General features: G+C 39.3%; 8 protein-coding genes across 9 annotated transcripts; 1 reads left to right on the top strand and 7 right to left on the bottom strand.

The window, feature by feature from the left end:
* The first annotated feature begins 1,069 nt into the window (after positions 1-1,069).
* Positions 1,070-1,827, top strand: LOC108030206 (uncharacterized). The gene is made up of 4 exons (XM_017102963.3): positions 1,070-1,135; positions 1,194-1,346; positions 1,422-1,607; positions 1,663-1,827. Exons 1-4 carry the CDS (start codon positions 1,070-1,072, stop codon positions 1,825-1,827), a joined length of 570 nt encoding a protein of 189 aa, XP_016958452.1.
* Positions 1,828-1,930: 103 nt separating this feature from the next.
* LOC108030203 (tetraspanin-7) lies at positions 1,931-3,801 on the bottom strand. Its single transcript, XM_017102960.3, has 4 exons — positions 3,507-3,801; positions 3,263-3,445; positions 2,299-2,664; positions 1,931-2,240 (listed from the first exon to the last, which is right to left on the bottom strand). The coding sequence occupies exons 1-4, from the start codon at positions 3,564-3,566 to the stop codon at positions 2,160-2,162; spliced, it is 690 nt and encodes a 229-aa protein (XP_016958449.1). The 5' UTR covers positions 3,567-3,801; the 3' UTR covers positions 1,931-2,159.
* Positions 3,802-3,986: 185 nt separating this feature from the next.
* Positions 3,987-5,636, bottom strand: LOC108030202 (protein late bloomer). Its single transcript, XM_017102959.3, has 5 exons — positions 5,371-5,636; positions 5,113-5,307; positions 4,796-4,960; positions 4,535-4,732; positions 3,987-4,282 (listed from the first exon to the last, which is right to left on the bottom strand). Exons 1-5 carry the CDS (start codon positions 5,428-5,430, stop codon positions 4,205-4,207), a joined length of 696 nt encoding a protein of 231 aa, XP_016958448.1. The 5' UTR covers positions 5,431-5,636; the 3' UTR covers positions 3,987-4,204.
* Positions 5,637-5,905: 269 nt separating this feature from the next.
* LOC108030204 (protein late bloomer) lies at positions 5,906-9,956 on the bottom strand. Its single transcript, XM_017102962.3, has 5 exons — positions 9,701-9,956; positions 7,055-7,219; positions 6,598-6,774; positions 6,361-6,534; positions 5,906-6,297 (listed from the first exon to the last, which is right to left on the bottom strand). Exons 1-5 carry the CDS (start codon positions 9,758-9,760, stop codon positions 6,217-6,219), a joined length of 657 nt encoding a protein of 218 aa, XP_016958451.1. The 5' UTR covers positions 9,761-9,956; the 3' UTR covers positions 5,906-6,216.
* An 877-nt stretch (positions 9,957-10,833) lies between these two features.
* LOC108029909 (23 kDa integral membrane protein) lies at positions 10,834-13,941 on the bottom strand. Of its 2 annotated transcripts, none has more exons than XM_017102400.2 (6): positions 13,887-13,941; positions 13,513-13,639; positions 11,765-11,938; positions 11,543-11,704; positions 11,284-11,481; positions 10,834-11,221 (listed from the first exon to the last, which is right to left on the bottom strand). In XM_017102400.2, the coding sequence occupies exons 2-6, from the start codon at positions 13,567-13,569 to the stop codon at positions 11,150-11,152; spliced, it is 663 nt and encodes a 220-aa protein (XP_016957889.1). In that variant the 5' UTR covers positions 13,570-13,639; positions 13,887-13,941; the 3' UTR covers positions 10,834-11,149. The 2 variants fall into 2 exon arrangements, with proteins under 2 accessions (XP_016957889.1, XP_016957890.1); XM_017102401.3 differs by having other exon boundaries at positions 13,513-13,692; positions 13,887-13,916.
* Positions 13,942-17,233: 3,292 nt separating this feature from the next.
* On the bottom strand, positions 17,234-17,930 carry LOC108029879 (uncharacterized). The gene is made up of 4 exons (XM_017102370.3): positions 17,828-17,930; positions 17,684-17,781; positions 17,484-17,610; positions 17,234-17,431 (listed from the first exon to the last, which is right to left on the bottom strand). Exons 1-4 carry the CDS (start codon positions 17,928-17,930, stop codon positions 17,313-17,315), a joined length of 447 nt encoding a protein of 148 aa, XP_016957859.1. The 3' UTR covers positions 17,234-17,312.
* Positions 17,931-18,652: 722 nt separating this feature from the next.
* Positions 18,653-19,333, bottom strand: LOC108029880 (uncharacterized). The gene is made up of 4 exons (XM_044092268.1): positions 19,186-19,333; positions 18,988-19,125; positions 18,794-18,932; positions 18,653-18,723 (listed from the first exon to the last, which is right to left on the bottom strand). Exons 1-4 carry the CDS (start codon positions 19,252-19,254, stop codon positions 18,653-18,655), a joined length of 417 nt encoding a protein of 138 aa, XP_043948203.1. The 5' UTR covers positions 19,255-19,333.
* Positions 19,334-19,668: 335 nt separating this feature from the next.
* Positions 19,669-26,067, bottom strand: LOC108030251 (23 kDa integral membrane protein). The gene is made up of 5 exons (XM_017103070.3): positions 25,953-26,067; positions 25,256-25,338; positions 20,674-21,036; positions 20,418-20,609; positions 19,669-20,337 (listed from the first exon to the last, which is right to left on the bottom strand). The coding sequence occupies exons 2-5, from the start codon at positions 25,313-25,315 to the stop codon at positions 20,266-20,268; spliced, it is 687 nt and encodes a 228-aa protein (XP_016958559.1). The 5' UTR covers positions 25,316-25,338; positions 25,953-26,067; the 3' UTR covers positions 19,669-20,265.
* Between the last annotated feature and the right edge of the window lie 1,040 nt (positions 26,068-27,107).

Raw genomic sequence — 27,107 nt, 5'->3', positions numbered from 1 at the left:
TAAAATTATATTGTATTGGTTCTGTGGGTAATAGACATGTAATTAAAAATTAAGTATACTAAGTAAATCCAACCCTTGTCGTTCATAAGGGATAAGGCCAAATAACACGAAAAAAACAATGTTTTTGAAATTTTTTTCCTGACGACAAAGTCAAAATGTTTTTACTCCACGAATGTTACATTAGGGTATGACATTCGAAGAAATTTGTACACATAAATATTCAAAAATATGGCAATTTCAGCAATTGTTCGGACGTGTCTCGAAAAATGTTGAAATTTGGTGCCCCCCATAACTCGATGCTGGATTATCAGCTATAAAAAAATTCAAATACATTTGTTAGATAAAAGATTGCCCAGGTAACGCTAACAAGTTTTTTTTATTCAAATTTTTTAACTTTTTTGAAGACTTTGACGTGAAATGCACAATTGTCATTGTAAAATCAAAGTTCTACACAATAAAAAAAAACTAGACAGCGTTACCTTGTAAAATATGTTTTTTAATTTGTTTTTAAATTTTCAAAATAATCGGTGAAGAAGTTTTAACAACGTGAGTTGTAGAAAAAACGCTTAATGTTTTAAACACAAAAAAATTTAGTGTATTACAAAAATCAGGCAGGTATACAAATACTTATAACTTCGTAAATTTTGTTTTACTTTACTTACTTTCTTAACAAAATTAATTCATCTAGTGGATAAGGGATAAGATGCTTCTGGTTATGGTCATTCAAACCAGTTATAACCATCTGCTACCGAACTAAGATGAAAAAAAGAAAGCTGCAGATAATTTAATAATTAATTTTTATTAGGGGGAGGGATAATATAATAATGCGTTTTTTATTATTTATTTTTATTTCACAATTACGGTTTTATATTATTTCAAATTCTTGCTCTCGCCGGCTTAAATCCAGTAAATTATCAGAGTAATCAATCCACCTCAGAACCATTCATGCGTTTAGCCGAAAGCCATTAGGGTTGTAAATATTAAAAACTAGAGCTCATTTTCGCCATGGATTAGATAAACTACTAGCTAATATTGGAATGAAATAAATCACTTGTACGTTGACAATAGAATGGGTAAATTGGTAGGAATACTTTTTGGACTATTTCTCTGCCTGCAATGTGCGATAGAGCTTCATGTAAGTGTGTATTTTGGGGTAAAATCTTCATTCTGATTCAAAACAAGCCATTCCAAAGGGCCTCTTTATGAAGTTCACGAATGTGACCTGCGAGAGCAAGGACCTCAGCATGGGTACTGTGGAGTTCTGTGAGCTGAAGACTCTTGGCAAAAATAAAAACAGTATAAGCCTACGCTACAGTATGCTTAAGCCAGTGTATGGCAATATAGGGGTAACTAATTAGTCGGCTATATAATATTTTAGATTCGATTTTTTAAATTTTGTCCCTACCTACCTACCTTTTAAGTTTCATTTTCAGCTGATGACGAAGGCAAGTGAGAGCAGCGACGGAACTTCAAACTGGCAGCCCTTCCTCTACGCAATGGACCTTGACATGTGCCGCTTTTGGAAGAACCGACATAATTACCTGGCCAGGATGCTGTTTGAACTTATAAAAGGCCACTCGAACCTGAATCACAGCTGCCCCTATTCGGTCGGTTGAGCGAATCCACAGCTAATGGGAAATTTCCAATAATATTTATTTTTAGAAAGAAAAGTTCATTGCTATAGAGGACATTACAAATACTGACATTTCTAGCCAGATCCGTGGAGTGCCAATGGCCAAGGGTTCCTACGCGCTGTTCACTAGGTGGTCAACAGAAAACATAACTCGAGTTATGACCAACTTTTACTTTGACGTTTTGAGTGTTTGAAAAAAGTGATTTTGATTGCTACCCTAATGTGTTTTGGATACAATTTTAACTTACTTAATTCTCTACAATTGTAGCTGTTGAAATAAAAACCAACGAGCCAATATTTATTCCATACTAATTATTTAATTTCACGGAACAGCCTATTTTTTGAACTCAAAACCTATGTACACATTTTGAAGAATATAGCTTGTAATGTAAGTAATTGGTGCAAAAATATCTGTAGAATTTTACCTATTAGTAAACAGCAGTTAAAAGATTCAGAAGTTTAACATTTGATTGGAAAACGACTAAAAATATAGAATTAATCAATACTCAGATGACTTAGAAACGCTTCACATCCAGACGGCATTATTGCGTCGGCTCTGGTTCTTAACGCTGCTGTAGAGCAGCCAACCGAAAACAGCTCCCACAGCCTAAAAGGAGGAAACGCATGTTAATTAAATCCATATTAGGGGAAATGATCTAACCAACCTCTCCGATGACAAGCAGCCAGCAGACGATTTTGAATACCAGTAGCTTATCGTCCAGATACTTGACGAACTCGGCCTTGCAGCCGGGCTTAAACACCCTGTCCTTTGAGTCCAAGCACTTGTTGTCCAGACAGCAACTGGAGGGTATGCCGTGATGGATGATCCAGTAGTCCTCGGAGCTGTTCACTCCGCAGCACTGCAGCCAGCTCTCGTAGTAGCTCAGGGCGCCCGTCTGGTTGCGTTCCGCCTCCCAGAGGCGGTCGAAGCCCTCGTTGACGCTGCCCGAGATGCCGTCCTTGGTGCCATGGGAGGTCATGCTGAGGAACAGCAGCTGGGAGAGGATCAGGAGCACCACGGCACCCACGTACTAGAGGAAGATGTTCAGGACAAATCAGTAAAAATAACAAAGAACTTTGGTTTACAGAGTAATCAATAGTAAGCCTACATGTGAAAAATATAATATATATCTTACTGCCTTTTACACTTCAGTATAACATACATTTTAAATGTAACACACTAACACCAACTAATTTAAAAAAAAAGTGCCTTAGTGCCGATAAATATATTTTTTTAAACAGATAACAGAATACTTGTGTCTATACTTATTGAAAAAGTAATAAAATATTTAATGATTTATAAATGAGAGACGCAAAACTTCACTAAAAAACGCTTATTTAATTATGTGGATTTAATTATACACTGAGTGCGTTACGTTGTATTTATTTAAAGAACTAACGTTAGCACAAAACAAATGAGAATTTAAAGAAATAATTATTAGCTTAAAGCAGCTTACTGACAACAAATATATAAAGTTTTAAATATTAACAATCTAAATGGTATTTATAAAAAAATTAAATATATTTAGCATATTAGCATTTAATTATAAAATTATTAAAAAAGTTTTAATTGGAAGCGGAAATGAAAAGTCAACTTTTTCAGTGAAAAGTAATGATGTAGCTACTTACGATGAGCAGTCTGACAGGAGCCTCGTGGATGGCGGCCAGGCAGCCGAAGATCGCGATGATCAGGATGACAACGCCCAGGCCGATGATCAGGCCACCGGCCACATTTTCACCAATGCTGACTGCATTCTCGGCGGCGGAGATCAAAAAGAAAATTCCGAAGGCGATCAGCGCCAGACCGAGCACCTGTGGAAATCACAGCGAGTGAGGTTGACGCATGCTGTACAACCCCAGGTGGGCTACTCACGGAAAACACGAAGTTCAGCAAGAGCAGCACATGCTTCACTGTAGTGGCGCCCAGACCCATGGTGACTGTGGATGGACCGAAGATGCGACTGGAGACCGACTGTCGAAATCAACGAAGGCGAGCAGAATGCATCAGAGGCGGAACAGACATATATGGCTAGCGGCCAGCAGCCAGTTTCAGATACGTATCCCTCGGATGTGGCGGTGCGAGAAAGATCTTTCGAAACTCTGACCGCTGTGCTTCAGCTGTGCGAATCAACTGGCGCTGATGTGAGATCGAAACCGAAACAGTGTGTTTTGTTTTGACTAAAACAACGATCGGTGAGTCGATCGCTCGCACCCGTTCTATCTATAAATCGGTGAGTGAAAATCGAGAGCGGAGAATCGCCCACTTGTGCGAGCTTTTCTTGTTTATCCCCCAAACGAATGCCGATCCCCACTCATTTCCAATTTTGTGCTGGCCAACGTTTTCTTGTAAAAGTTTTGTCAATGGCAACGGGTTTCATTTATTTTCCTTTCCAGCTATTTGTAGGCGTGGGTGCCAGTTTATAGTTTTATGAATGAATACTGGGTATCTCTAGTAGCCTAACTTGATTAATCATCGTAAACTACAATCACAATTCGCCAGGGCCCTGTGGCTAGGAAATTACTCACAACGAATAACGATAATACGGCTCGTGCAAAACACCTAAAACTAATTTAATTATAGAATCGTATGCGGTCGCGATGATTGCGAATGCTGTCCGCCAGGTAGCAGGTGGTCACCGAGCCGGCAAACTGTAATTACAATAAGGTATTATATTCAACATTAGTGGTGGAGATGGCAAGATTAAGTCAATTAATTGCTGGAAGTACTCAGTGTTCAATAAGGCCATGACCTCAAGGGTCAAGAATGTGAAGTATGCACAATATACACAATCAAAAATTCTATTTTTAAAGTAAGGAAATAAAACTTATATTAAAACCAGGCACTTCAAGTTCTAGAAAGTCATTTTCTGAATCAGCTGAATTTGGAAACATATCCCTCACCTCGAAGAGTATCAGAAACCAACTTAGGGAGTGGAAGTTGGCGGTCTTTCCGCTGACATACTCCTTAAACTCGTTTTCGCAACCGTTCATAAAGAGATTCAGGACATTCGTGCAGTCCTGATTGAGACAACAGCTCGAGGGAGGCATCTTGTCCAGGAGGAGATAGTCCTCGGCACTATTACGCCCACAGCAGTGTAGCTAAAAGGTATATTAATTTGTTTAGATTAAGGGGTAAAGGAGATGGCAGATCTTCCAACTTACCCACTCCTCGTAAGTGTTCAGTGTGCTATTGCCATCGTGCTCCTCGTCCCACAGGTCGTCGAATCCCTGTCTCAATGAATTCGGAAGAGACTCCCGACTGGCGCCGTAACTTATGGTGACCATCACAAACTGAACTATCAGTAGTAAGACCAGCAGCACTGCATACTGGAGATTAAAATGAGATGGTTTAGAAAAGTATCTGACGAATAAACATTAAAAAGTCAAAACCAAAAGATACATCAAGCAGTTCATAAATGTATTGAGGATAGTCTTCCTTACAAACCTTTGAATTAGGGTAAAAATTCTGGATAACTCACACAGATCAACAGGCTCCTGGAGTCCTTGCCCACCGCCACGAGGCCAAAGATGCTGCCCACTATGACGACGGTGCCCAGGAGGATGCACAGCACGGCGGCCAGGTCCTCGCCGTGATCCAGGCCCTTCACTCTCTGCTCCTCGGAGAGGCTCTCCAGCAGCCAGGCGCCATACCAGATGAGCAGGCAGCCACCCAGCTAAACAAAGGCCACAATCCCTTTCAATGTCAGCCCATTTGAGATCTATTTTGAGGCACTTACGGCGCAAATGCCACTGATGACACACAGAACGTATCTGAGCAGTCGGCTGCTGCAGTACATGACGCCGCTTTGTAGCTTTTGGTTTTCACAATTTTCAAAAATGTTCGAATTTTTCACGAGAGTTTTCCGCTGGGGGCGAGCGCACCTTGAGCAGTGCCATCAAACCATCGACTAAAGTCGCATAATCTCCATTTGTTTGTCTGGGGCGACTCAGGGAGCTGTCGTGGCTGGGCAACGATTCGGATTCTGTCGCCATCCGGTCCGGTCGGATCTCATCCGACCCGTTGGCCAGATGCAGTGGCCAAAGAACACACCGAGCAGAATAAATACGGTGGGGAAAATCAAAAGGCGAGCACGGGCCACTAAACAAAAACACAAAGTCTACGGCCGCCCACGCAATCTACAAAGATGAGACAGCATGTGTCCACCCTCACCTTCTGTTGGCCGGCACTCCCCGCGCCTCATTACCATGGAAATGATGTCAACAGATCTTCAGATCTGGCGATCTCCGAGCCCCCCAAAACACTCTTCGATCTACGAACGATTCTTTATTTTGGCTTGGCTTCTCGAAATGCTGTTACAAAAAATAGTTGCTTAAGTCGAGCTTAGTAGAACTTAAGTAGATTAAATTACCTCGTAAACGGTTTGTGTTCCGTTGCAAACTGATAAATAGAATACCATCGAAGCACTTTCCTCGGTTAACTTTGCTTATGTAAATTTGTTCTGGAATCTCTATTGAGTTTTCGATCTAAGTATTTGTATGGAGAGTTCTTTGGCCTTAAGTATGCGCAGCTAAGACTTGATTTCGGTTTTGAAATGCAATAACTTCAAAAATTGTACATTGACCTATTTTGCATAGTACTTCGAGCGTCGCCAGCGGTTCACAATGCTGTTGGCCAAGACGTAGGCCAACAGGGCGCAAATGATCTGTGGAAAAATATATTTGTTCAGTAATTGAGGTAGTTATTTATTAGATCTACAAGTACTCACCTCCACAGCAACTAGCACTAGGGCGCCAAAGTTGAATGTCGTCCAGCGATCGGCGATGAAGTCCAGGAACTTTTGCCGGCAGCCCTCCACATTCAGTTTGTCACTTTCGCTGTTGTAGCAACTATTGGGCGGCAGTACATAGTCCGTGAATCCCACATTACCGCAGCAGTCCAACTGGTATTATGAAATTTTAAAGTTTATATAGGGTTTATATAGGGTTTTCTTTTCAACACTCACCCATCTCTCAAGGCTGGCGATCTGACTCTGATTTCCTGGCTTAATGGGCACGGGCTGATCGTTCCACAGCTGGTCGAATTTTTTGTCCACGTTTATCAGCAGTGAGGTTTGGAACGCCCAAAGGAAACCCACTACAATAACTTCAAGAACGATCAGGATAACCAGGATAACCACAAACTGGGAGAAGAAAAATAAATTAAATTCATTAGAATTGAAAAATATATTTGAAATAATTTTGTTTAAAACCAGTTTCTTTTTATTTTTGGATTGCTTGTATTACTCTAATGGTCCTATTACGATGAGTTGAGGCAAGATGTCAAATGTGACCTGTCATTGCAAAAAATTGTATGCGCTTAAAAAATGCTTCCTGTATAAAATATTTTTAACAATTTTTTTAAGACTGTTTTCTATTCAAGATTTTTTCTAATTGTTTATATTTTCCCTACTTCCCACTTACCACTTTGGATGCTGTGCTGCTTTCACGTGCTGCTCCCAGGGCTCCGAAGATCGCGGTCAGAACGACGACCACGCCCACGCCGATGATGACGAAGGCGGCGGTGTTGAAGTGCTCGAATTTGTAGATGATGTGCACTCCAAGGCCAATCACAACCAGGCCGAACAGCTGTCGAACGAGAGGGGTGGGAGGCGGTTGATTAAAAAGTTAAATAAATTCTATTCTTCCCCAGAGGTGATAAAACCGTAGCGCTTGAAGGTTCTGCGTTGAGTCAATATGCAAATGGGGTCTTTGAACAGATGAAAATCAATGGAAACTCTCCGGGCGTTGGGATCGAAGATTAAGTCATATTCCTTACAACTCAGCTTACTCATTCTGCAACTAATATCAATCATTAAGATACGTTACGTATACGCAGCGGTGTCTCCTGCAATCGCTCGCCTCTCACTTTTCGAGTGCACCGCTGGTTGCATTTTTAAAATTACCGCCGTGACTCACTAGATCCACAAACACAACGTGATATTTCACACTCTCCTGCCAAATGTAGACTCTTTGTAATTTGGCGCTTTGCCCAAAGAAGCGCAAAGAATACTATACAAAAGCAATTCTCCTACCGAAAGTTTGAGTCTTCGAAATGCGTAGTAATTATAAGTCCACAATGATGATGTTTGCACACGACAACCTGTTGCTGCCACCAATTTGTAAATTATATTTACAATTGTTGGCAGAAAACCAGTCGGCAAGTAAGTTGGCTTTGACGTGCCTCGTTTGTTTGTCACCACGACTAAATGGGCCCGGCTTAGAAAAAGCTTACGTTTTCGAAGGCCCAAAGCCTACGAGGTGATTATGAATGGTTTCGACGATTAATAACGGCAGCCATGGCTCATTTCAAGTGTAATCCCCGGCTAAAAAATCGTTTGGCAGGCCCTAAACTGGGTGTAACTCCGGTCTATGGCTTTGGCTAAGGGGCCGTCAAATAAATATTCACTTAAGGCACACTTTAATGAGCTTTGCGGCTGAATATGGCTGCGGAAAATACAATTTACATTAATAGAGTTACAATCGAACTGTGGAATCAACACTGACCCATCAATTAATGTTTATGAGGCAATGGAGATGAGCTATGGGCACGTAGCACTCAGACATCTGGCAGTATTTCGTGGATAGCCGACGCAATTTAATTGTAATTTATTATGCTCCGGCGCCCAAATCCCGCCAAGACCAAATAGGCGCTGACATAAGGGCCCCCCTAGGCACGTTCTTGAAAAGCTCGAAAATCGGAAACAAACAGTGTGTATTAGTTGAAATGGAAACAAGGCATGCCACAATCTGTATTTGCTTAGGACCATCGAACCATAATTAGACTTTGTAATTGAGTGCCGAGTTTTGTGACTTAATTCGAAGCAGAACCTTATGATCGCTGTTTACACTGCCACTTTCAGATATCTAAACTGTCGCGATTATTTAACGAGCTAAGGAGACACTCAGGTGCTGTCCAATAAAAAAGATAAGGATAGCTGAGTGTTGGCAACACGGCAACGGCAACGTTTTTTATTAATTCGCTCTCATTTCACCACGCAGACAAGCAATTAATCGCAATTATCACCAGAGTAGCCAAGGTCTGGCCTTAGTAGAACAGTGCGTCCAACTAATTTGCATATGTATCATTTGATAAGGCCACATAGACCGCGTAGGCAGATCAAATGCCAGTGCCAGTGCCAGAGCAACGAATAAATGTCCAAAAACGTGTCGCGACACAGATTTATGTGGGTTTCTGTCGGCAGGGGATCACCAAAGGTGGAGGCACAAAGGTTCAGCCCTACCCTAAAGCAGAATGAAGTAATTTCCAGCATAATTGAAATCTCTCAGCGGGCAAATCAAGAGTTAACTCGCCTGGAACCAAACGCGGAAAATCGCGCATACGCCGTGTGGTGCTCGCTGGCATTTCCTCGGCCAGCCTTCGGAGGCATTCCATTTAAATCAAATGGCTGAAAGATGCCCAAAACGTCTGGCAAATGACATCAACAAATGTATATGTAGACACGAACCTAAGCAAAATCTGGTTCAAGTAAAACCAACTAAAATAACAGCACAAATCTAATAAAAATTCTATATATTTTTGTTCAGGGTTAAGTGTTGGCGTGGGTGACCAAGTTTCGACTTGGCAGTCTTTACATGTTGAAAAAAACCCAAATAAAAAGCTCAGCGAAAAACAAACAAAAAATCAAGTAAATAAATATTATATTTTTATCATTTAAGTTATTTGTAGTCTGGAATTTATGCCCTTATCTGTACATTCTTTCATTTTATTTCTTTCCAGTACTCTGATTTCGCATCAAAATGGAGCAGAAAAAGTAAATAACTTAAATGCTTGCCAACGAAACATGGGTCTCTAAGGGGCCAATGTTTGTTTTTAATGCCATTAAATAAACAAAAGACAACCTGATGAATCTCGAAATGATCTTGGGCGAAGCTGGAGAACGCTTCTTGGGCAAGATCTGGCATTTGGCCAACGGCGGGCCAGAGTCAAGTAATTTATCTGCAATTAGCCTTGGCTCTAGCCTCAAGTTAATTCATGGTTTAGTGTTTTTTGGGTCAGTAAAATTGCCCCACGAAACGTATCTCTATCTCTGGGATCCCTCTACTTACAGCATAGATAATATCCCAGAGGAGGGAAAATCCCTTCAAAACGTTTGTCGAACAGGCCATCTTTGCTAATCCAGTACTTGAAAACGGAAACTAGATATTTGCGTAGCAGGTACTCGTATTATTTATAACACTCAAAACTTGGCAACTCGCGGCCTGTTGACGGTTGGAAAATACTTTTGTCGGTTCTAACGGTTGCCGGGGTTACCCAAAACCGGGTTCATGTTCACCGCTCGACTGTTAACTGAAAACTGTTCCGGACGTTCCGAGTTTGCTGGCGGGCGCGAAAAGCGTTTGGCGAAACGAACGGCGGAAAAGCGGAACGAAAGCTTTGACACGAGTGGAATCGAAACATTTGGCCGCAAAAACGCGCAATGTTTTTTTTGCTCAGCTAAAGATTTACATATATTCATTGTACATATAAACAGAAATAGATGACGAACTATCTGAATAAAATAAGAGAGAGAATCGTTGGCCTATGCTATTTATACATGTTACTCGAAAAAAGAGGGTATATTGTATCCGTGCTCAAATATGTAACAAAAAAATTAAACTATCTGAGGACCTGAAAGATACTGTCTTTAAAGAACCCAAAAATTAGGCGATTTTTTTAAATTTTTTCTCCTTCCCTGATTTAAAAAACATTTTTTTGGAAGGAATTGTGCCACGTGTTTAGATATTCAACATACCTTGCGACTTGGGAGTATCCCAAAGACATCTCATTTGAATACATCTCTCTTTTTTGTTTAGTTTCACTTTTAAAATACAAATGGTGAGTTTTATATATTTAATTTTCGTCTGGAATCTTTATATTTTCTTTATTTCAAAACGTATTGTTAAGCAACGATTTGAATACCAAAGCTTTCCTGTTGCTGTGATGAATAAGTTAAAATACAGAAGGCAGGAGTGTTTATCACAAATACATGGGTATGGGCAAATGATAATGATCGATCGATACAAGCAGATGGGTGCAAAAATGTTGATAAATATTTAGGCTATAAGAATAGGGTTAATGGAGACATGTGGCATATGGCAAAGATAATCAAACATTTAAGCTAAAATTTAAAAAGTCACCAAGCTCATAGCCTTTTTTATAATATTTATTGTTTAGCATCCAAATAAAAAACAAGACGACCTTGGTTTGATACATTTATTTGGAAATATCTTTTAATAAATAATATTAAAACTATTTTACTTTTCCTAACATTATGTGTGAGTTGTTTTCCGCATTTCACTAAAATCAACGTGTGAGTAAGGTTAAACGCTACTATCATGTATTGCTGATCAAATGCTTTTGAATTTCAAAAAGTATAACAGTAATTTTCCAGTCTTGAACTTCGCTCAAGCCCTGCCAAACCAATTCAATAAAGGTGTAGCATTGTTGACAAATTTAACAAGTCGATCGCCAATCGTTAGACGTGTTCATAATTGAGTATTTTGGGGTTTCGGGGTTTAAAAGTAAGAACGGCGAGCATCATTGCGAATGCTGTTGCACAGACGGCAAGAGATGACACTCAACAGCAGCTGTAAAACAGATATAGGGTTTTTATTAGCACTACCTAATGGATCAGTTCAAGAGAACCCACCTCGACAGCGATGAGCACGAGGGCAAGGATGTTGAAGATGTGGGTCAAGTGCGACCAGTAGTTCTCGAACTCCACTCGGCAACCGGTGTGTATCAGATTCTCGGGCTTGCTCTTGTCATGGCCCCGGAAGCAGGTGTCCGGAGGCAGACGTTCGTTGACAATGTAATCCTGGGGACTGCCACGACCACAGCACTGGAACTGAGGACACAATGCGTATACGGTTACAATAAAGTCAATCTGAAGCCTGCCGCCAACTCACCCAGTTCTGGTAGAGCGACATAGCACCGGGGCTGTTCAACTCCTCCTCCCAAGTGGCCTCCAGAGCGTTCGCCAGGTTGGAGGCCACCGCCTTCTCTTGGGTGATCAGCACGTAGACAACGGCGAACTGAGCAATGATGACCAGGCAGAGGAAAACAATAAACTGGAAGAGATTATCACCAGTTAGATATATATTGTTAGGATGGGTAAATCTTCAACTAACCGTGACCGTGCAGCACACGTTTTCGCGCCAAGCGGACAGATACCCCCAAAGCACAACCACCAGGGCAGCGACTCCGAGTCCCACGTAGGCGTAGGCCGATGATTTTCCGATCTCATTCAAATCGTAGGACACCACTACGTAAATTCCAAAGGATATCAGCACCAAGGCCAGCAACTGCAATGATCAAATGGTAATTAGATAGAAAGTTGACGAGGGAAGTCTAAAAAAGAGCATCGGAAGCGTGTTAAAACAGACCCTATAAAGTATAAAATTTCTTCATCCTTAATCTAGCCATTGCCGTCTGTCCTATAGGGACTGCGATCTCAGATACAGATCTCAGAAAAAGCTAAAAATTGAAAATAGGTATGTAGATTCTACAGATTCCTGCACAGCGCAAGTTTTTTAAGCTAAGTTGGCATTTTATAAGATTTTCTTTTAATTTAAATTGAAATTGTTTTCGTCGATTGATACCTTCATACCTTCATACCTTCATATTTAAATGTTAAAAATCGTTTCAATCTCATTATTACTTCAAAAGTTATATCCATTTATCCATTTTATTTGAAAAAGAGTAAAGGTTATCTGATAGTCGAGGCACGAGACAGTAGAGTTTCTTTTTGTTTTTTGTGCATTCTTGATTGTATATGATATGCGAAGAACGTGGCCGCTTAATTATCCACATAAATTATTAAAATTAGACTAAAAAGAGGATCTCATGTCATGAAATGATTTCTGTTCTACCCCACTCCAAGTGAATCCACTTGATGTTCCTGGTAGAGGGTTGCTCTCTACAAAAGCTCTGGAATCGACAGGAATTCATTTGGCCCTGAGTAAGAGTTTCAATGTTTTTGACCTCGCACAAGGCATTAATAGAGGACCTATTCGGGGGCGTCCGTCAGACTAGCCCGTCTGGCGTCTGGGATAGACGCCAAGGAAGTTGGCGGGAATACGGGTTTGGGAGACTGGAAATTGGCAATGGCGCCCTCAGGAAGGTCGCCCAAAGCAAACAGGATTGCGACAACAGACAAGGCCACATAATTACTATTCATATCTGATATCGCAGCCGAGAAGGCTTGTTTGCTTTCGTTATTGTTTGAGTCGATTCGGATTATTCAAATTTCGATATGCGCTGCATGAGAATATTTTAAAAAGTGACGTAACACTCTCATCGAGTGATGATGAGTAGTGGATGTTTTGGTTTGAAATCGGCAAGTGATTACATTACTGTTTTCTGTGTAACATTGATATCATTGCTTTAAAATTAGTCATCTTAGTAATGGCGAAGCCATCCGCCTGGAAAACCAGCCCATGGTACCATCCCGATATCGATTGGAAATTCAAAATTGATGAGCTGGATTTGATGGATATGCCGATCATATTATATATGCACTGACCTCTGGCGGCATCTGTTCCTTCTCACCGAGGCTTGCAATTAAGTTGTATAAATAAACCAACAAACTGTAATCGGGGAAACGAGCTTACTACTGGCGTGCTACTAGAATAACTCTGCCAACAAAAAATAACACATGTTGAGTTTCCATGCTACAATATGCCACACGGCCTCAGAAAGTATATGTGTATCATTTGATAAGATGAATGTATCCCACTGCCTCATTGCTGGTTTGAGATCTCTGTGAAATCGACTTAAGTGGTCATTGTACCATATTTTTGTTTACAACGCCTAATTGACGTAATCGCTGGAGTGGGCTATCTTAAAGGTGGGCGCGCCACTAGCCAAAGTTACTCACCGTGCAAAGTACGTCCAGGGCGTAGACAATCAGCTTCACACTCGAGGTGGACGCCATGGCGGAGTATGGTCCTCGGATTCCCTGGTCTAGATCTGGATCTGGATGCCTCAAATTCCTGGAGAGCCGCCTGAAAGGGAGAGCAAGCGGCAAACAAACTTGTTTAGTATGCTCGTCAGCTCCCTGAAAGATCAGATGAATGAGATCACTAATGCCACTCTCTGCCTGTCTGCGCCTTTGCGAAATTCTCTGGAAGATCGGCTTTTTTAAGTCAATTTTCCTTCAATATGCAATGTGTGACGTTGACACTAGGTTGGGTGGGAAATCGTCGAAGGCACTTTCCCGCAACGAGTTGAACGACTTTCTAGCGGCCCTACCTTCGGATCAGAAGTGTTTTCTCCGCCGTCTAGAAACTAACTGAGCGGACGCCACAGCCGGCTGTTCTCCAAAGCTCTTCAAAAGCTTTACAGGGGTCCAAGTTGCCAGACTGGTGGAAACAGTTGACAGCTCCCAGTTCCGCTTTCTCCAAAAGTATTGAAATCCATTCGGTTTGAAAAATTTTTTTAGTTGCGCCTCTAAACATTGAGAAATTTTGCATTATTTTGTAATATATAATATTAATTTACATTAATTTAATATTTTGTATAGCTTCAGCGCGTTTATTTTGCGGTAATTGGTGTTGGGCAGAACATTTTTATACCCTTGCAGAGGGTATAATGATTTCAGAAGTCAGAAGTTTTCAACGCAGTGAAAGATACGTTTTCGACCCCATAAAGTATATATATTCTTGATCAGCGTCACAAGACGAGTCGATCTAGCCATGTCCGTCTGTCCTTCCGTTTCTACACAAACTAGTCTCTCAGTTCTAAAGCTATCGGGCTGAAACTTTCCCAAAAGTCTTCTTTCTATTGCCGGTCGGATAAGTCGGATACAGCCGGGTCGGACAACTATATCTTATAGCTCCCACAGGAATTAAATTTTTTCCCGAATTAAATTTTATCAAAATCGAACGAATAATTCATATAGCTGCTATAGGAACGATCGGAAAATGAATAAAATCGGACGACTATATCATATAGCTGTCATAGGAACGATCGGATAATTGGTGGGAAATAATGTTTTGACATATTATCTTATAATATTGGGAATATACATTTTTATATTTTAAGAAATTTCGAATTCAATTTAATAAAAATATTGATTATTTTATATAACTGCAAGGGTATACAAACTTCGGCTTGCCGAAGTTAACTTCTTTTCTTGTAATAAACTTAATTAACAATGTTTTTATTAGCATAATTAAATAAATAATAATTTAATAAGAACTTTTGCATAATTTTAAAGAATTTTATATTCCATTTAAGGAGTTATCCACTGTTATATATATACTCACCACAAATTCACAATAATAGACATGAACAACGTACATTGTGCATATACTGAAAGCTAAACAAAAATAGTTAAATATGGTTGATACCAATCTTATAAAAGACACAATAATTTTCAAAAGTACACATTTTTATTTACCCTCTAAATAGGCTGAAGAAATGGCTTCAATAGCACCAAATTGAGAACTATCTTTCCGGCAATATCCCAAAGTCCATACAACATACATAAAATTCTCCCAAATAGATATGAAACCCCAAGAAATTAGTAGGACCTTTAACTAAATTTTATAAAAGCTTAGATTAAGAGTTATCATTAATCATTTCAAAGTCATATTGACAACGAACCTGAATATTAACACAAACCAAAACGAGGCCATAGGCAGAATTCAGCAATAAAAAAATTCCAAGGAGCGTCCACAGATCCAGACACTCTAAAATCATGGAATTATTTAGCTAATTTTTTTTTTAATTTAAATATCTCTTATATAAAAAATACCTTCAGCAATTATATTACTAAAATCAGCAAAGTATAGAGACAAAATCTGAAAGTTAATATTAATATACCTTTGTTTAAAACAATGTATTTAAAATAAAACACACCAAGCAACCATTACAAATGGCGAAAACGAGGTGCACAACGATCACTAACTTCTGACACATCGCAAGGAAATAAGAACTAAAGGCTGTGGAGCTAAATAACTTGAGGAAATAAAGTACAAAATAAATGATGGTAATCATTTCATAGAATTGCCTTTGCTTAACTTAATAGCTGAAATATCAATTTAAGTAAAGTCAGGAAGGGGGAAAAAGGGACATTTCTTGAATTATTGGTTTTAATTAGGTAGTTATTTTAAGAATAAGCTTTTTCACGACACACAATTCCAAATGGTTATGATTCTATCCAGAGGGAAATAGTTTGAAATTATATTATATATAAACAATTTCCAATGAATCGAAGGCACAAACTTTATTTATGACTCATTATGGGACTTTGAGATGTGACTTGAAATAGATAAACATGACTCAACACTTGGTGAGCAATTTTCTTTGGTAAATTCTTTAATAATAAACTTTTTTATTACCACACTTTTTTTTGCCTTTAAAAACCAGGGAGCATGAGAAATTCCTTTTAACAAACGATGATTACAATTTAAGGTTAAACAAACTAACTAGTTTCATCTCCACGTTCCATCTGACATGAAACTTCGTTCTTCGGACAATATTTTAGACATCTGCAGTTCCAATAAACGAAAACCAGGGCATAAAGGGAGAAACCTAGGAAAGTAAGGTATAAATAATTGTTTTGAGCTCAGTAAATGTTTAATGTATGTATAGATACCCACAGATATAAATAAAGTGAAGAATTGAAACAGAATCAGGCTCTTGTGCGCTGTGATGAAGAATTAAGGAGACTTCCTCGATTTCCAATGAAATAAAAGTTATTATCCAGATACAGAAAACGATTTTAACCTGTCATGAAAAAGAGTTTTAGAAGAGAGCCAAATTGTTTCCTTTTTACCAACTTTGCATTGCAGGTAAATTAAAAATGCTGCGTTGCCGGCCAAAATAATTGACATGATTTCCAAGCCATATAAAACATCGGTATTTTCATAATCTCGGTAAAACAACTCAAGATCGAAAAAAAATGCAAAAAAGTAACCAAATGAAATTATAATCGAACAAAAACCACTTATAGCAAATGAAAAAAAAAGCTAAACCCAAACAAACTGGTTTACACATTTTAAAATATTCCGATCGGGTGTGTCGAGTCCCGAACAAAAGTTCTACTAACTCAAAAATTAGTATAAGTAGTGGGTACATTAAATTATTGACTGAACAAATGTCCTAATTATTATGATATACAACACTAGAGTGCAAGTCATTTCGTCATAATAAGTTGATTACATTACGCATAGAAAAATAAAGTCATAAAATGTTTATGGGTATAACAGAAGACCACACTAAAAATATGTATGATTTTTGTTTGTGACACATGTTTTTTAAAGAACTACATAATGTCGAGTTCAAGTTAGTTAATAAAATGTGCTGTATGTTACATTTTCCAACTTAAAAACTGTTACAGAAAATATGTTTAAATGTACCTTTGAAAAAAGTTCCCTTCAAAAGGATTCTGGGAATAAAACGGAAGGTTAAGAAATCTGATTTAGCAAGCAAACGGAATTTTTATTTTAGTTAGTTAGTAAGTAGTTGCAACTTCTTTGTCTTAAAATTCATATTATTATCCATGATTGCCATGTGAACCCCAAAAATGGTTTAGCTGCCGCTGACTAAAAATGTACACGGATATCCAACATTTAGATTTAGTTACATTGTTTTAAAATAGTGTTGCAGTTGATTTGCAAAAACATGTGAGTTCTTTAGAAACATATTCTTAAATATGTTGTTCTGTCGCTATCAGGTATCAGTTTTATTAGGTATCAAGTGCAGAAGGTTTTCGATCAATCGATTTTTAATAATTTTTTTAGAAGCCAACACGTAAAATAAAACCATAATGAAGCTGCAGATCAGGAAGCCTTTGGAAAAAGAAGAAATAGTTATTTTAATTGAAACGATATTTTTTCTTACCAAAGAATACAAGCTCCCATTGCCACACATTAATTTCAGATAAAGTATGAGCATAAGCAATATAACCAATCTCAAGCACAATTAGTTCAGCGATGACAATCAACCAATTGTAAGTAAAGTAGTATTCCTAAGAAGAGTTGTTAGAATACCAAATGATGTCACAATCATTATATTTGAACATGTAATCTTAAATCTCCAACCCTGTAATTCGCAGTCACCCACAGCAATCCGCTGGCGCCGATGAAAGCGGACATTACCAGAATAACCTCGAACTGAGAGTCACATTTCTCCCATGAATCTGTAATTAGTTTAAGAAATCCGGCCTTTACTTAAATATTACTTACGAAACTGAACGCAGTGCACCAGGCAAGGCACAAGCGTAGGAAATAATGTAAATGTAAATACAAAGTATATGAAGAGTGCCAGCCAACTAAGTATTTTCCGCATCCTAGTGGAAAGCCCGATAAAGACTGAGCTAAACACGCTCTGTAGGCAAGGGGACATACAAGTAGTATGTCAAAGGTGACATACAATAAATAGTCAATTGAATGGACCTTTTCCGTCAATTGGCTTTTAGGTTTATTACAGAAATTTACCAAAATGAATTTGGAACACTGGCTAATCAACGTTTCATTTTTGTCTCGTTACCAGTTGTAAACATTTTTTTATACCAATTTGGAGTACCCATAACTTTTTTAAAAATTAAATTTGAAATGTCTTAAAAACGAACACTTCCCAATTTTTGACTCATTAAGCTGAGTCACCGGAAATGGCCTGAAAAAAGAAAACAGGGTTTTGAATAATCTGTGGTCTGTATACGACGGCTCTTTTGCAGTGCAAATCAACAAAAACCCTTTAAAAAATTGGAAACATTAAACAAAAAACATAAGAAAGAAACTTTATTAAAAATATTTGTTATTTAATTAAATAGTCCAAATATGAAATAAACACTCTTGTCACTACTGACCACCAACGCGTTTTGTTGTTAGTTTTGACCTTATATTGGACTTTAATATTAATATTAATAATAATACAGGATCCGATTTAAGCTTTTCAATACAAGTAAACTTTAAATATTGGTGTGCTACAGAAATCACTTGGCGCTGAATTGAGGTGTGTTTATTGGTACAACTCAGGTCAGCTATTTACTTAGTCATCTTTAGTACGAATTACGTATCTTCAGGAGACCTTAAAGATCTAGAATAGGCAGCGACTGTTACTAAGCTAATAAACATAAATCCTAAAAAGACATAAAAAACCCTTTTATAAGAATAAGCAAAGAATCACACCAAATAAACAGATTTGAATACCCAGGCCGAAGTAGTTTTGGACTTTCTCAGCGGTACCAAATTCGTCTCTCTGGAAATCCAACCCAACCAATTGGAGAACGAGGCCACCCAGTATATAGACCGACGTCATTAGAAGCCACCAATGCAAATAACATAAATCCTATTAACAAAATGTCAAAGGTAAAAGCCATTTAAAACAAAAAGCCACTTCAAACCTTAAATTTGAGTACGATCAACAAAGTTCCGCAACAGCTATGCCAAGTCCAGTATGCATAGCCATTCTCCATTCCCAATAAAGGACCTGATCCAAAAACTTTAAAATATATTTCGTTAAGCAGTACACTTATTGACAGCTTACCATCGTTTGTTTCTTTTTTTATAGGATAAAAATTAACTAATAAAAAAAGTGCTACGACAAAATTCATAAAAGATCCGTAGGTAATGAGAACAATTTTGAATATGTATTCAAGAAAACCGAACATGACTGCTTTTTTGAGTGAACCAAACTGTGGTGGGTTTGGTTTTTGGAACTCTGTGAGGCAGGATAATTAGCCGCACTATACCAAGTTAATATATGCTCAATTAACATTAGGCAAAGGAAGTATAATGGCCCAAAATATTGAGTCAAGGGAGTATTAGGGTGCTTTTTAATTTGTGAAAAAGTAGATATAATCAATATATTAACCCTTTGCAGGTGAATACAAATTTGTGCAATTACCTTGGGACCGCAAAAGGCATCAAAATAAATTGCAGTTCACATACATCGCTTAGTAAGCAAACCCAAAACACCCATTAGGTGGCTACCATGGCAACTTGGGGACAAAACAAAAACATTGTACAAAACAGACCGCGTTTTTTCAGGGTTGAAGGCCTCGCCAATTATACAAACACAGCGATTTTGGTATATAAATACAAATTAAATGCTTTATTCAAAAATTTTGTATGCAATTCGAGCTCGTGTTGTTTGATGCATTTCTTCAAATTTAAATCTTTCCCGGAGATTCTCATTACGAGTATGATTAGAATAAACATAGAATATATATGCTTATAATAAATATACATTTCCTTTTGCTTGGGGCTCTTTCAACAGTTTATAGATTATATGCTTAGTTATAAACAAGGGTATCATTATTAACGTGTTTATTTGTTTATATATTTTTGTTAATTTTTGGGGTTTCGGTTCAACAAGTAAAACGTTTGTACAAAGGCTTTGGAAATTGCTTTGCTGGCTCGTTCGATAGGTAAAAAACGAATTATACCAATAATACATAGGATATACAAAATGTAAGCGTTTCATATCGCCTTAAACTAAGCTTTTTCTCGTTCCTTTCATGACAAATGTCCAAGTAAATGGCGTATTCGCAATGAATATTATTTTTTATCCCTTTGTGTAAGTGCGTTCAACGACTGCAAAAGTTAATGAGAATGTGAGGAGTGTGTGTGCTACTGGATGAGGGTGTGCCTCTCGATGTGGTTGATAGGTGCACTAGCTCTTAGTAGGCGTTCCGGCGCTTGTAATTGCGCACGTTGTTGGCCAGGCAGCAGGCGAAGATGAATCCAATCAGCTAATAAAAAATGCAGAGAAATCGTAAATTAAGTAAATTAAGTAAACATCAACGGCCTTTTTAAGACACAAAATTCTCACCTCCACTGCAATAAGGCCGATACCCACGTATCTGGCGTTATCCGAGCCATCGGACATAAGTTTTACGAACTTCCCACGGCAACCTGGGTAGTAGTTAGTCGGGATCAGGCAAGATCCATCGCAGCAACTTGCGGGCAGACCTTTTCCCAGACTTAAGTAGTCCAGAGCAGAGCTTTCTCCGCAGCAGTGCAGCTATAACATCAGGACAAAACAGGTCAGAAGTATGCAAATTTTTTGTTCTATTTGTGGCACTCACCGATTTCTGGATGGCATCGAAGACACCTTCCTCCTGGACAGTGTCCGACTTCCAGGCGTTCTCGATGACTTTGCCCATGGCGTCTTCAAACTTATCCTTGTTGGTGAACAGCAGCACGACGAGGGTCAACTGCAGGATCAGCAGGATCAACAAGAAGACAGCATAGCTCATGGTCATGCAGACAGATTCGCGAATGGCGCCGCAGCATCCCAGGAACGAGATGAAGACCACTATCGAGCCCAAACTGATCAGAACGATCGGCATGAGAGCCTGTGGGGGGAAGCCCACCTGCCCATTGACCTCGATGGTTCCGATGCTGTTAAGGATCAGCACGCCATATACAATGCCCAAAATGCCGATGACCTGCAGGGGAAAAAAGGGAAACGGTTAATAAAATAATAGATGATATAAATAAATATGAGTTGCGCGTGCGTTCCAAAAGGTAGTTCCCCTAAAAGGTAAATGAATTCATATCGGTTTTTTTCTGAATTTTAAAAAATTATTAGTATCATTAATCATTATCACAAATATCTCGGAAAGTCTTCTAAAACATAAACGTTTTAAAAACGATATTTTTGTTCGAAATCCCTATAAAACCTCTTAAAAAATGGCGTAAAAGATACATCAGAGACATGCTGCAATTGCGTTTTCAACTTACAACTCTAAGAATAGTTCAAATTAATCAGCTCGCTCTCGTTTATTTTAATTGAAAGTGGACCGGAGTAGAATAGCTTTCGCAATTGCCATGCTAAAAAGACTTAATTACCGCAGAACCCTGTGGCTGACCTCAGGGATTCCAAGTCAGGCCCAGGCACGCCATTAGCAGCGCATGGTTAATGATAATTAAAGTAAGAAAGTTACGTAATTCCCGACTAGTTTGTGGTAGCAACCCACGCTACTGGTCCAAGAATATTTGCTGGCCAAACAAGCCAAAGGCCTCCGACCTGATCCGATTAGATAAGCCATAATCCGTGAGTCGCATCCCATGACATTCACATTCACACATGACAATGGCGCACAAATCTCGGCGAGGTCCGCATTGCACTGTAATTTGGGATTTTATGGCGAGGTTCAGCTCCCTGCCCAGACAATGCGAACCAACTTTGATCTTTGGGAAGCAACGAACGCCTGACTTGCAGCCCCAATTGCCGGGCGGTCATCAATTGAATTTGCTTGATTTCATTATGTGCACATGATGCTCGCGGTTGCCGTGTCTATATGTGTATTTTAGGGGTGTGTGGGCTGCCTATATCTCCACATATTTAGAACTCAAGTGGCTGTGAGCGGAGCGCTTTGGATGAATTCGTGGGCGGCGGCAGCTAGCTAAATACTCGTATACTTTGCAGCTGGTTTTGATTCCGCGTCAAAATTGACCCAAAAATATTCAAGAATCCAAACAAAAGAAAGCACAGCCCAGGCACTCTGCTAATCTGCTAATTGTTTCACTTTGCCAGCACCGCATTAATAAACAAAACGCCGTATGAAAACAACAGTTTTCGCTTTGAAACCTGTTTGCAGCCGCCAACTTTTCAGCTTTTACTTGTGCCAGCCCGATTTCTGCCAACGAGGACATTACACAATCCACATAAATGTGGCCGAGACAATGCTGTCGACCACGTTTCGCCTTAAAACTGTCAGCGACAGCTTCAGTGACGTCACATTGGAATGGAAAAATAATGCAAATGGCTTTTGCGAAACTCCAGAAAGCCCGAAATAAGGGTCTGAGATCATATTGCCGACAGAAAAACAACCCTCAAGGGTAATGATACATATATATTTATTATAATGCGGAGAACCACACCCAAGGCAGTGAATTGCTTTGAACGGCGCCAAACTGCCTGCATCTCCAAAGCCAACAAGTTGGTTTCACAGAAAGGAAAAACATCAGGAATTTACCCCAGGAGCAAGAGGACAAATGCGTGTTCAAAATGTATAATTGTAGATTAAAGTGTGCAATTTAATGGTCGTAGTCGGGCAATTTATATCCGACATGCCCACGCTGACGGTGATGAAAACAATTAAAGCAATCAGTTGTGTAAGTTCAAAACTTTACCCAATTAATCAATTAATGTTTGCTTTTAGAAAAATCAGATCATTAAGTATTTTGAATAATTAAAAACGCATAAATCGAGCAATGAACAAAAGCTAATTGTTTTCTTGATTTAAATGTGTGTACAAGTTATTTATTAAATGATACCTATTTTAGCTAAAAGAGGCCTCGTACCTGAAACCAATCTTAAAATCATGTAAAAAGTTGTTTAAAAAGCATGGTTACTTATGAGCTTTGTGTATAACATTGAATTTAAATTGATAATCTACACAAACTCACTGCAAATGAAGTACACTCATTGGCAAACCCTAATGCAGTACGTGATTCAATGCCAAGATTGAGAAGAAGACACGTCATCGGAAAACATTGCCCTGCGATGTGTTCAATACTGAATTTGGCTTTCGCTAAACGGATGTGTAAATATTTGCTCCCGAAGTTATTTGCTCAATAACTCATGGCGCAGGAAACGGCCATCGACAAGCTGAATGCGGGTCAGTCAATACCCGATGGCCTTACACTCATGGGCGGGACTGCACGCCCTTTTGGCAGCAACCACCTGTGGCCCGTTGTTGCGCTTTTTATAGTAATACAGGTTTGCCATTTGGCAAGCGAAATTCGTTCGGATTGTTCTAACGCTCACATGGCCAGCTCACTGAGAAAAACTAATAACACAGGCAGTATCCATCGGATACTGCCCAGTATAATAATCTCCCAAAATAAATCTGAGCTTAGAATCGTATATGTGCACATTTTAGCTCGAGGAAAAATTGAGTTTACCGAACGTTAGTGCTTTATTCTGACTGTTTTTCCCCTTTTTTACTGTCAAACGCGAAATGTTGTTCTGCTATTGTACTTGTTGCTGCTGGTTTTTCGAGCGTTGCGGCAGTTTTTTACCTTGGATGTGGTGGTGTTCGGCGAGCTCTACAAGCGGCTTGTTAATTTATTTGGCTTGTCTGTCAAGTGTGTTATGTACCGCTTATATACTCGAGCGGAGCAGATAAATATCAACACGGAGTTCTGTAAGAGCAGACCGTAGTATACTATGCACAACCAACCAGTTGTGCGCTGCGGCTTTTGTTTTATCGCTTTTTCTCTAGAGCAACAAGTTTTTATTGTCGTTCGTTCCTTAGTGTTTCCCTGCTCATTTACCTACTTATGTGCAGGTATGTTTGGGCCACAGACGCGGCAGAATCAAAAGCCCCGAAGACCGTCTATAAATTAAAAAAATTAGCTTAATTTATTCTTGAATTTCCTGGATCTCAGCCATCGTAAACAGAGCTTTTATTTGTTATTTATAATTAGTTGTTGAGGAACACAGCTCGGATTACTATAATCAAGAGTTTTGTGTACAATTTTATAGGCTTTGTTGCCTCTGTTAATACCAATTCGACCGCAAGTGTATCTTTTGTTATATTTTTAATTCGTTTCGCTTTTCGGTTTGTGGCTGTGACTTCTGTGACTCATTTTGCCTCAATTCGCAGGCGCCTTAACGAATGCTAAGTATTCAAAATTTAACGATGAGTATTTGCTTTATTATTTTAAGCGCAGTTTACAGGGTTTCGGCCTGACAAGGCTGAAATGTGTACGTGGGTGTGGGTGCGTTCAAGCAAAAATATTGTGCATCAAAAATACGCTGATTCTGAACATCTCACTCGGCTCGTATTCAAGCCAGAGTTATATTACAAAAGCGGAGCAGCGTGAAAAATAAAAGCTCAGATCTTCTTCAAACACAAAAACGTGGTGCCTAACCTCATCTGTATTTTCAAAAAACACTTTTATTATTCTTGAGCTTCAAGAAGCATAATCAATTTAGGATGGAAAAGTAATATAGAAACAAGAGTTCAATAGGTTAACACTAAAATCAATTAAATTCTGAAAAAATTACAATCAGGCTTGTTTCGGTATTTCATTTAAAGCAACTTTAAGAGTAATATTTTTTCCAACCCCAACAAAGCTTTATAGGATTTCTAAGAAATGGAGCTAAAACTAAAATGTGCGACACACGGGAATCCTTACATCTAATATTTATGATATATTTTTAAAAGTCACACAAATAAACTTGAGAGTTCCTGGCTTCTGAGGCCCTCGGAATAGGGTGAACTTCTCGGAACAGGGGAATTCGCCTCGCAAGCGAAAAATCCAGTTGCTGAAATGGAAGCTGAACAGACTGCGGCGATGATGATGATGACATCACCGAAGTTCAATAACGAGTCGAGGCAGAAAGGTACGGAGCAGAAAAGCACGAGTTCTCGATTCTCCATGCTCCGCCTCGGTTCTCAGGGGCCTTGTTACAGTACGTGAGGGATGCCATAATACCCACAAACTATACTATAACTATACTATATACTATATCACCATCAATATGCACATTGCACATACTACAACCCGATCGTATTCATCGACTCTTATTTCGACAACACTGTCGTAACGCCGCGTCCCATTTTGGCTTTCACGCAACTCCCGTACCGGTTTTGTATCAGTTTCGATTTCGGAGGTTATGAGCCAGACGTATAGAGGCAATTATATACTCACCGACACAATGGTGTTGAATATGAAGAGGATGTATTTGACCATAGAAGTGCCGCAGTCCATGTTGCTGGGTTTTACTGTGCCGTCTGGAAAGGGGGAAGGCGAAAAGAGGCGCAGTTGAGTAAATCGCATTAAAACGGGTGCACAAATCAAGCGATTGCCCTGTTAATGGGCCAATTTGAGCAGATAAATACGGGGAAACATCGGGGTGCATGGCGAAAACCGGATGGACCAGGAGGGCTACTTATAAGGTCCGAGCGATAGGTTCTCCAAGCGTCCTTCCGAGCCCGTTGCCCGGGCAACGACAACGGCGAGGGAGAACACAAAGGGCGCAAACAGAATGCCACTTCTCCACTACCACACAACAGCGAAGGCCGCGTCAATGGGGCTCCAAGATTCAAGTGGGGAAATGGGAGAAGTTCACTGCACTCGGTCGGGGAGAGGGAGAAGCTGCATCGCTTTGTTGTCTCATTTTCATACGTTTTTCTCCGCTTTTCACACTTGTTTTCCTCGTACTACGCAGTCTTTTGTTTTCGTCTCGCCCCTTCCACAACCACTTTTTCTGGCACCCAGCATCTGACTTTGTTTTGGTCCTTTCACAAAGTTCGAGTGTAAGAAACGCCACTTAGTTTAATTTGCACTTCGCTGGGTAGTTCCGAGAATCGCACAACAAGCAGCTAGTCTGGACTCGCATCATTACCTTCGCCTTTAAATTACTGCCAAATGAAATTCAATTCCCACGAAATGCGCGTCCTTTCGAGTCGAGCAACTTTTTTTTAGTCAGTGTGACCGTGGCGGTACGGGTCTTATATGCCTCCGGAACCCTAGAAGTTATGCCTAAAAAATCCGAGCATGGAGGGAAACTTGGATTGCCTTTTCCCCAGACCCAAACCGGCTTGAAACTGACATTGACATTTTGCCAATTGTAGTATTTAAAATTGAAATTTATCGAAAGTGCTCGTAAACGGACTTTGAAGCGATAGAATTCCGCGAGCTTTTACTAAAGTCTTGCTAAACGCACGCTTATTAAGTCGTCAGTGCGTTCCGGCTCCGCGATCGGTTCTGCCAATTGCCGGTTTAAAAGACCTGATTAAGGAAATGGAAAATATTAAAAAAAAACAATAAATATTTTAAGTATTATTATGCTTATAAGAAAAATAAGACAATGGCACCGTCAAACTCCGCTTTGCCATCTATCACATTCGCAAGGAAAATTCTTGCTTTTTGAATCTAGTTGCCTTCTTTATGTCACTTATGTCCAAAATATTTTTGGGCATTTTCAGCAAGTAAAGGAGCACAGTAAGTGGCTTGGGATGTGGGGCCTGAACTTCGGTTTATTTCCTGACGCAGTTTTTAATTTGCAACAGTCGTAAAAAATAAAATATAAAAATAAATTAATATTTTTGAAGAATTTTCCTATAATTGAAATAGTCTTGTTCACTTGTTTTGGTCCATTCCCCATAAGTATTTAAGTAAAATGCAACTATTATCCGTTCTAGGAATTTATTCACGAAGCCATCGTGTTTCAAAAATCTGGTAATGTTGATGTTCCAAAAAAGAATGCAAAGTAGGTATTAAATGCCATTTAATGTGTTAATCATTTCAAGTTGCCTAACGGCGCCGAATAGAAGACGAGTTTGCAGCGGCACTATTTTGGGCTAATGAAAATGTTATCTAAGGATCCGTCTATCTACTCGGCAGCCTGAATACCAGGTGTGATTGGAGAAAGCCCTTCAGCCTCCTAGCAGACCTTCGATTGATCACATTTTCAAGGTGTCCTTGTCCTTACTTACAGTCTTTTGATTTTAAGTTTTAACTTGAACTTAAAAGATAAAATGGTTAGTTGGCGGTTTTC

Source organism: Drosophila biarmipes, chromosome 2R (assembly GCF_025231255.1).
Source record: "Drosophila biarmipes strain raj3 chromosome 2R, RU_DBia_V1.1, whole genome shotgun sequence".
In the NCBI taxonomy this organism is placed as follows: domain Eukaryota; kingdom Metazoa; phylum Arthropoda; class Insecta; order Diptera; family Drosophilidae; genus Drosophila; species Drosophila biarmipes.
This window is presented reverse-complemented; position numbering and strand designations above follow the sequence as displayed.

Coding starts and splice junctions, on each gene's coding strand:
- LOC108030206 (XM_017102963.3), top strand. CDS start 1,070: ATGGGTAAATTGGTAGGAATACTTTTTGGACTATTTCTCTGCCTGCAA. Junction 1,136..1,193: donor AATGTGCGATAGAGCTTCAT/GTAAGTGTGTAT, acceptor GCCATTCCAAAG/GGCCTCTTTATGAAGTTCAC. Junction 1,347..1,421: donor CAGTGTATGGCAATATAGGG/GTAACTAATTAG, acceptor CTACCTTTTAAG/TTTCATTTTCAGCTGATGAC.
- LOC108030203 (XM_017102960.3), bottom strand. CDS start 3,566: ATGGGTCTGGGCGCCACTACAGTGAAGCATGTGCTGCTCTTGCTGAAC. Junction 3,446..3,506: donor TGCTGAACTTCGTGTTTTCC/GTGAGTAGCCCA, acceptor TGATTTCCACAG/GTGCTCGGTCTGGCGCTGAT. Junction 2,665..3,262: donor CTCCTGTCAGACTGCTCATC/GTAAGTAGCTAC, acceptor ATCTTCCTCTAG/TACGTGGGTGCCGTGGTGCT.
- LOC108030202 (XM_017102959.3), bottom strand. CDS start 5,430: ATGTACTGCAGCAGCCGACTGCTCAGATACGTTCTGTGTGTCATCAGT. Junction 4,961..5,112: donor CCAGGAGCCTGTTGATCTGT/GTGAGTTATCCA, acceptor TTTAATCTCCAG/TATGCAGTGCTGCTGGTCTT. Junction 4,733..4,795: donor TGAACACTTACGAGGAGTGG/GTAAGTTGGAAG, acceptor TATACCTTTTAG/CTACACTGCTGTGGGCGTAA.
- LOC108030204 (XM_017102962.3), bottom strand. CDS start 9,760: ATGGCCTGTTCGACAAACGTTTTGAAGGGATTTTCCCTCCTCTGGGAT. Junction 6,775..7,054: donor GCAGCACAGCATCCAAAGTG/GTAAGTGGGAAG, acceptor TTCTTCTCCCAG/TTTGTGGTTATCCTGGTTAT. Junction 6,298..6,360: donor TAGTGCTAGTTGCTGTGGAG/GTGAGTACTTGT, acceptor ATTTTTCCACAG/ATCATTTGCGCCCTGTTGGC.
- LOC108029909 (XM_017102400.2), bottom strand. CDS start 13,569: ATGGCGTCCACCTCGAGTGTGAAGCTGATTGTCTACGCCCTGGACGTA. Junction 11,705..11,764: donor ACGTGTGCTGCACGGTCACG/GTTAGTTGAAGA, acceptor AATCTCTTCCAG/TTTATTGTTTTCCTCTGCCT. Junction 11,222..11,283: donor TCGTGCTCATCGCTGTCGAG/GTGGGTTCTCTT, acceptor TCTGTTTTACAG/CTGCTGTTGAGTGTCATCTC.
- LOC108029879 (XM_017102370.3), bottom strand. CDS start 17,930: ATGCGGAAAATACTTAGTTGGCTGGCACTCTTCATATACTTTGTATTT. Junction 17,611..17,683: donor GGGTGACTGCGAATTACAGG/GTTGGAGATTTA, acceptor AACTCTTCTTAG/GAATACTACTTTACTTACAA. Junction 17,432..17,483: donor ATGGGAGCTTGTATTCTTTG/GTAAGAAAAAAT, acceptor CTTTTTCCAAAG/GCTTCCTGATCTGCAGCTTC.
- LOC108029880 (XM_044092268.1), bottom strand. CDS start 19,254: ATGTTCGGTTTTCTTGAATACATATTCAAAATTGTTCTCATTACCTAC. Junction 19,126..19,185: donor GATCTTTTATGAATTTTGTC/GTAGCACTTTTT, acceptor AACGATGGTAAG/CTGTCAATAAGTGTACTGCT. Junction 18,933..18,987: donor TGATCGTACTCAAATTTAAG/GTTTGAAGTGGC, acceptor TTTTGTTAATAG/GATTTATGTTATTTGCATTG.
- LOC108030251 (XM_017103070.3), bottom strand. CDS start 25,315: ATGGACTGCGGCACTTCTATGGTCAAATACATCCTCTTCATATTCAAC. Junction 21,037..25,255: donor TATTCAACACCATTGTGTCG/GTGAGTATATAA, acceptor TTTCCCCTGCAG/GTCATCGGCATTTTGGGCAT. Junction 20,610..20,673: donor TCGATGCCATCCAGAAATCG/GTGAGTGCCACA, acceptor CTGATGTTATAG/CTGCACTGCTGCGGAGAAAG.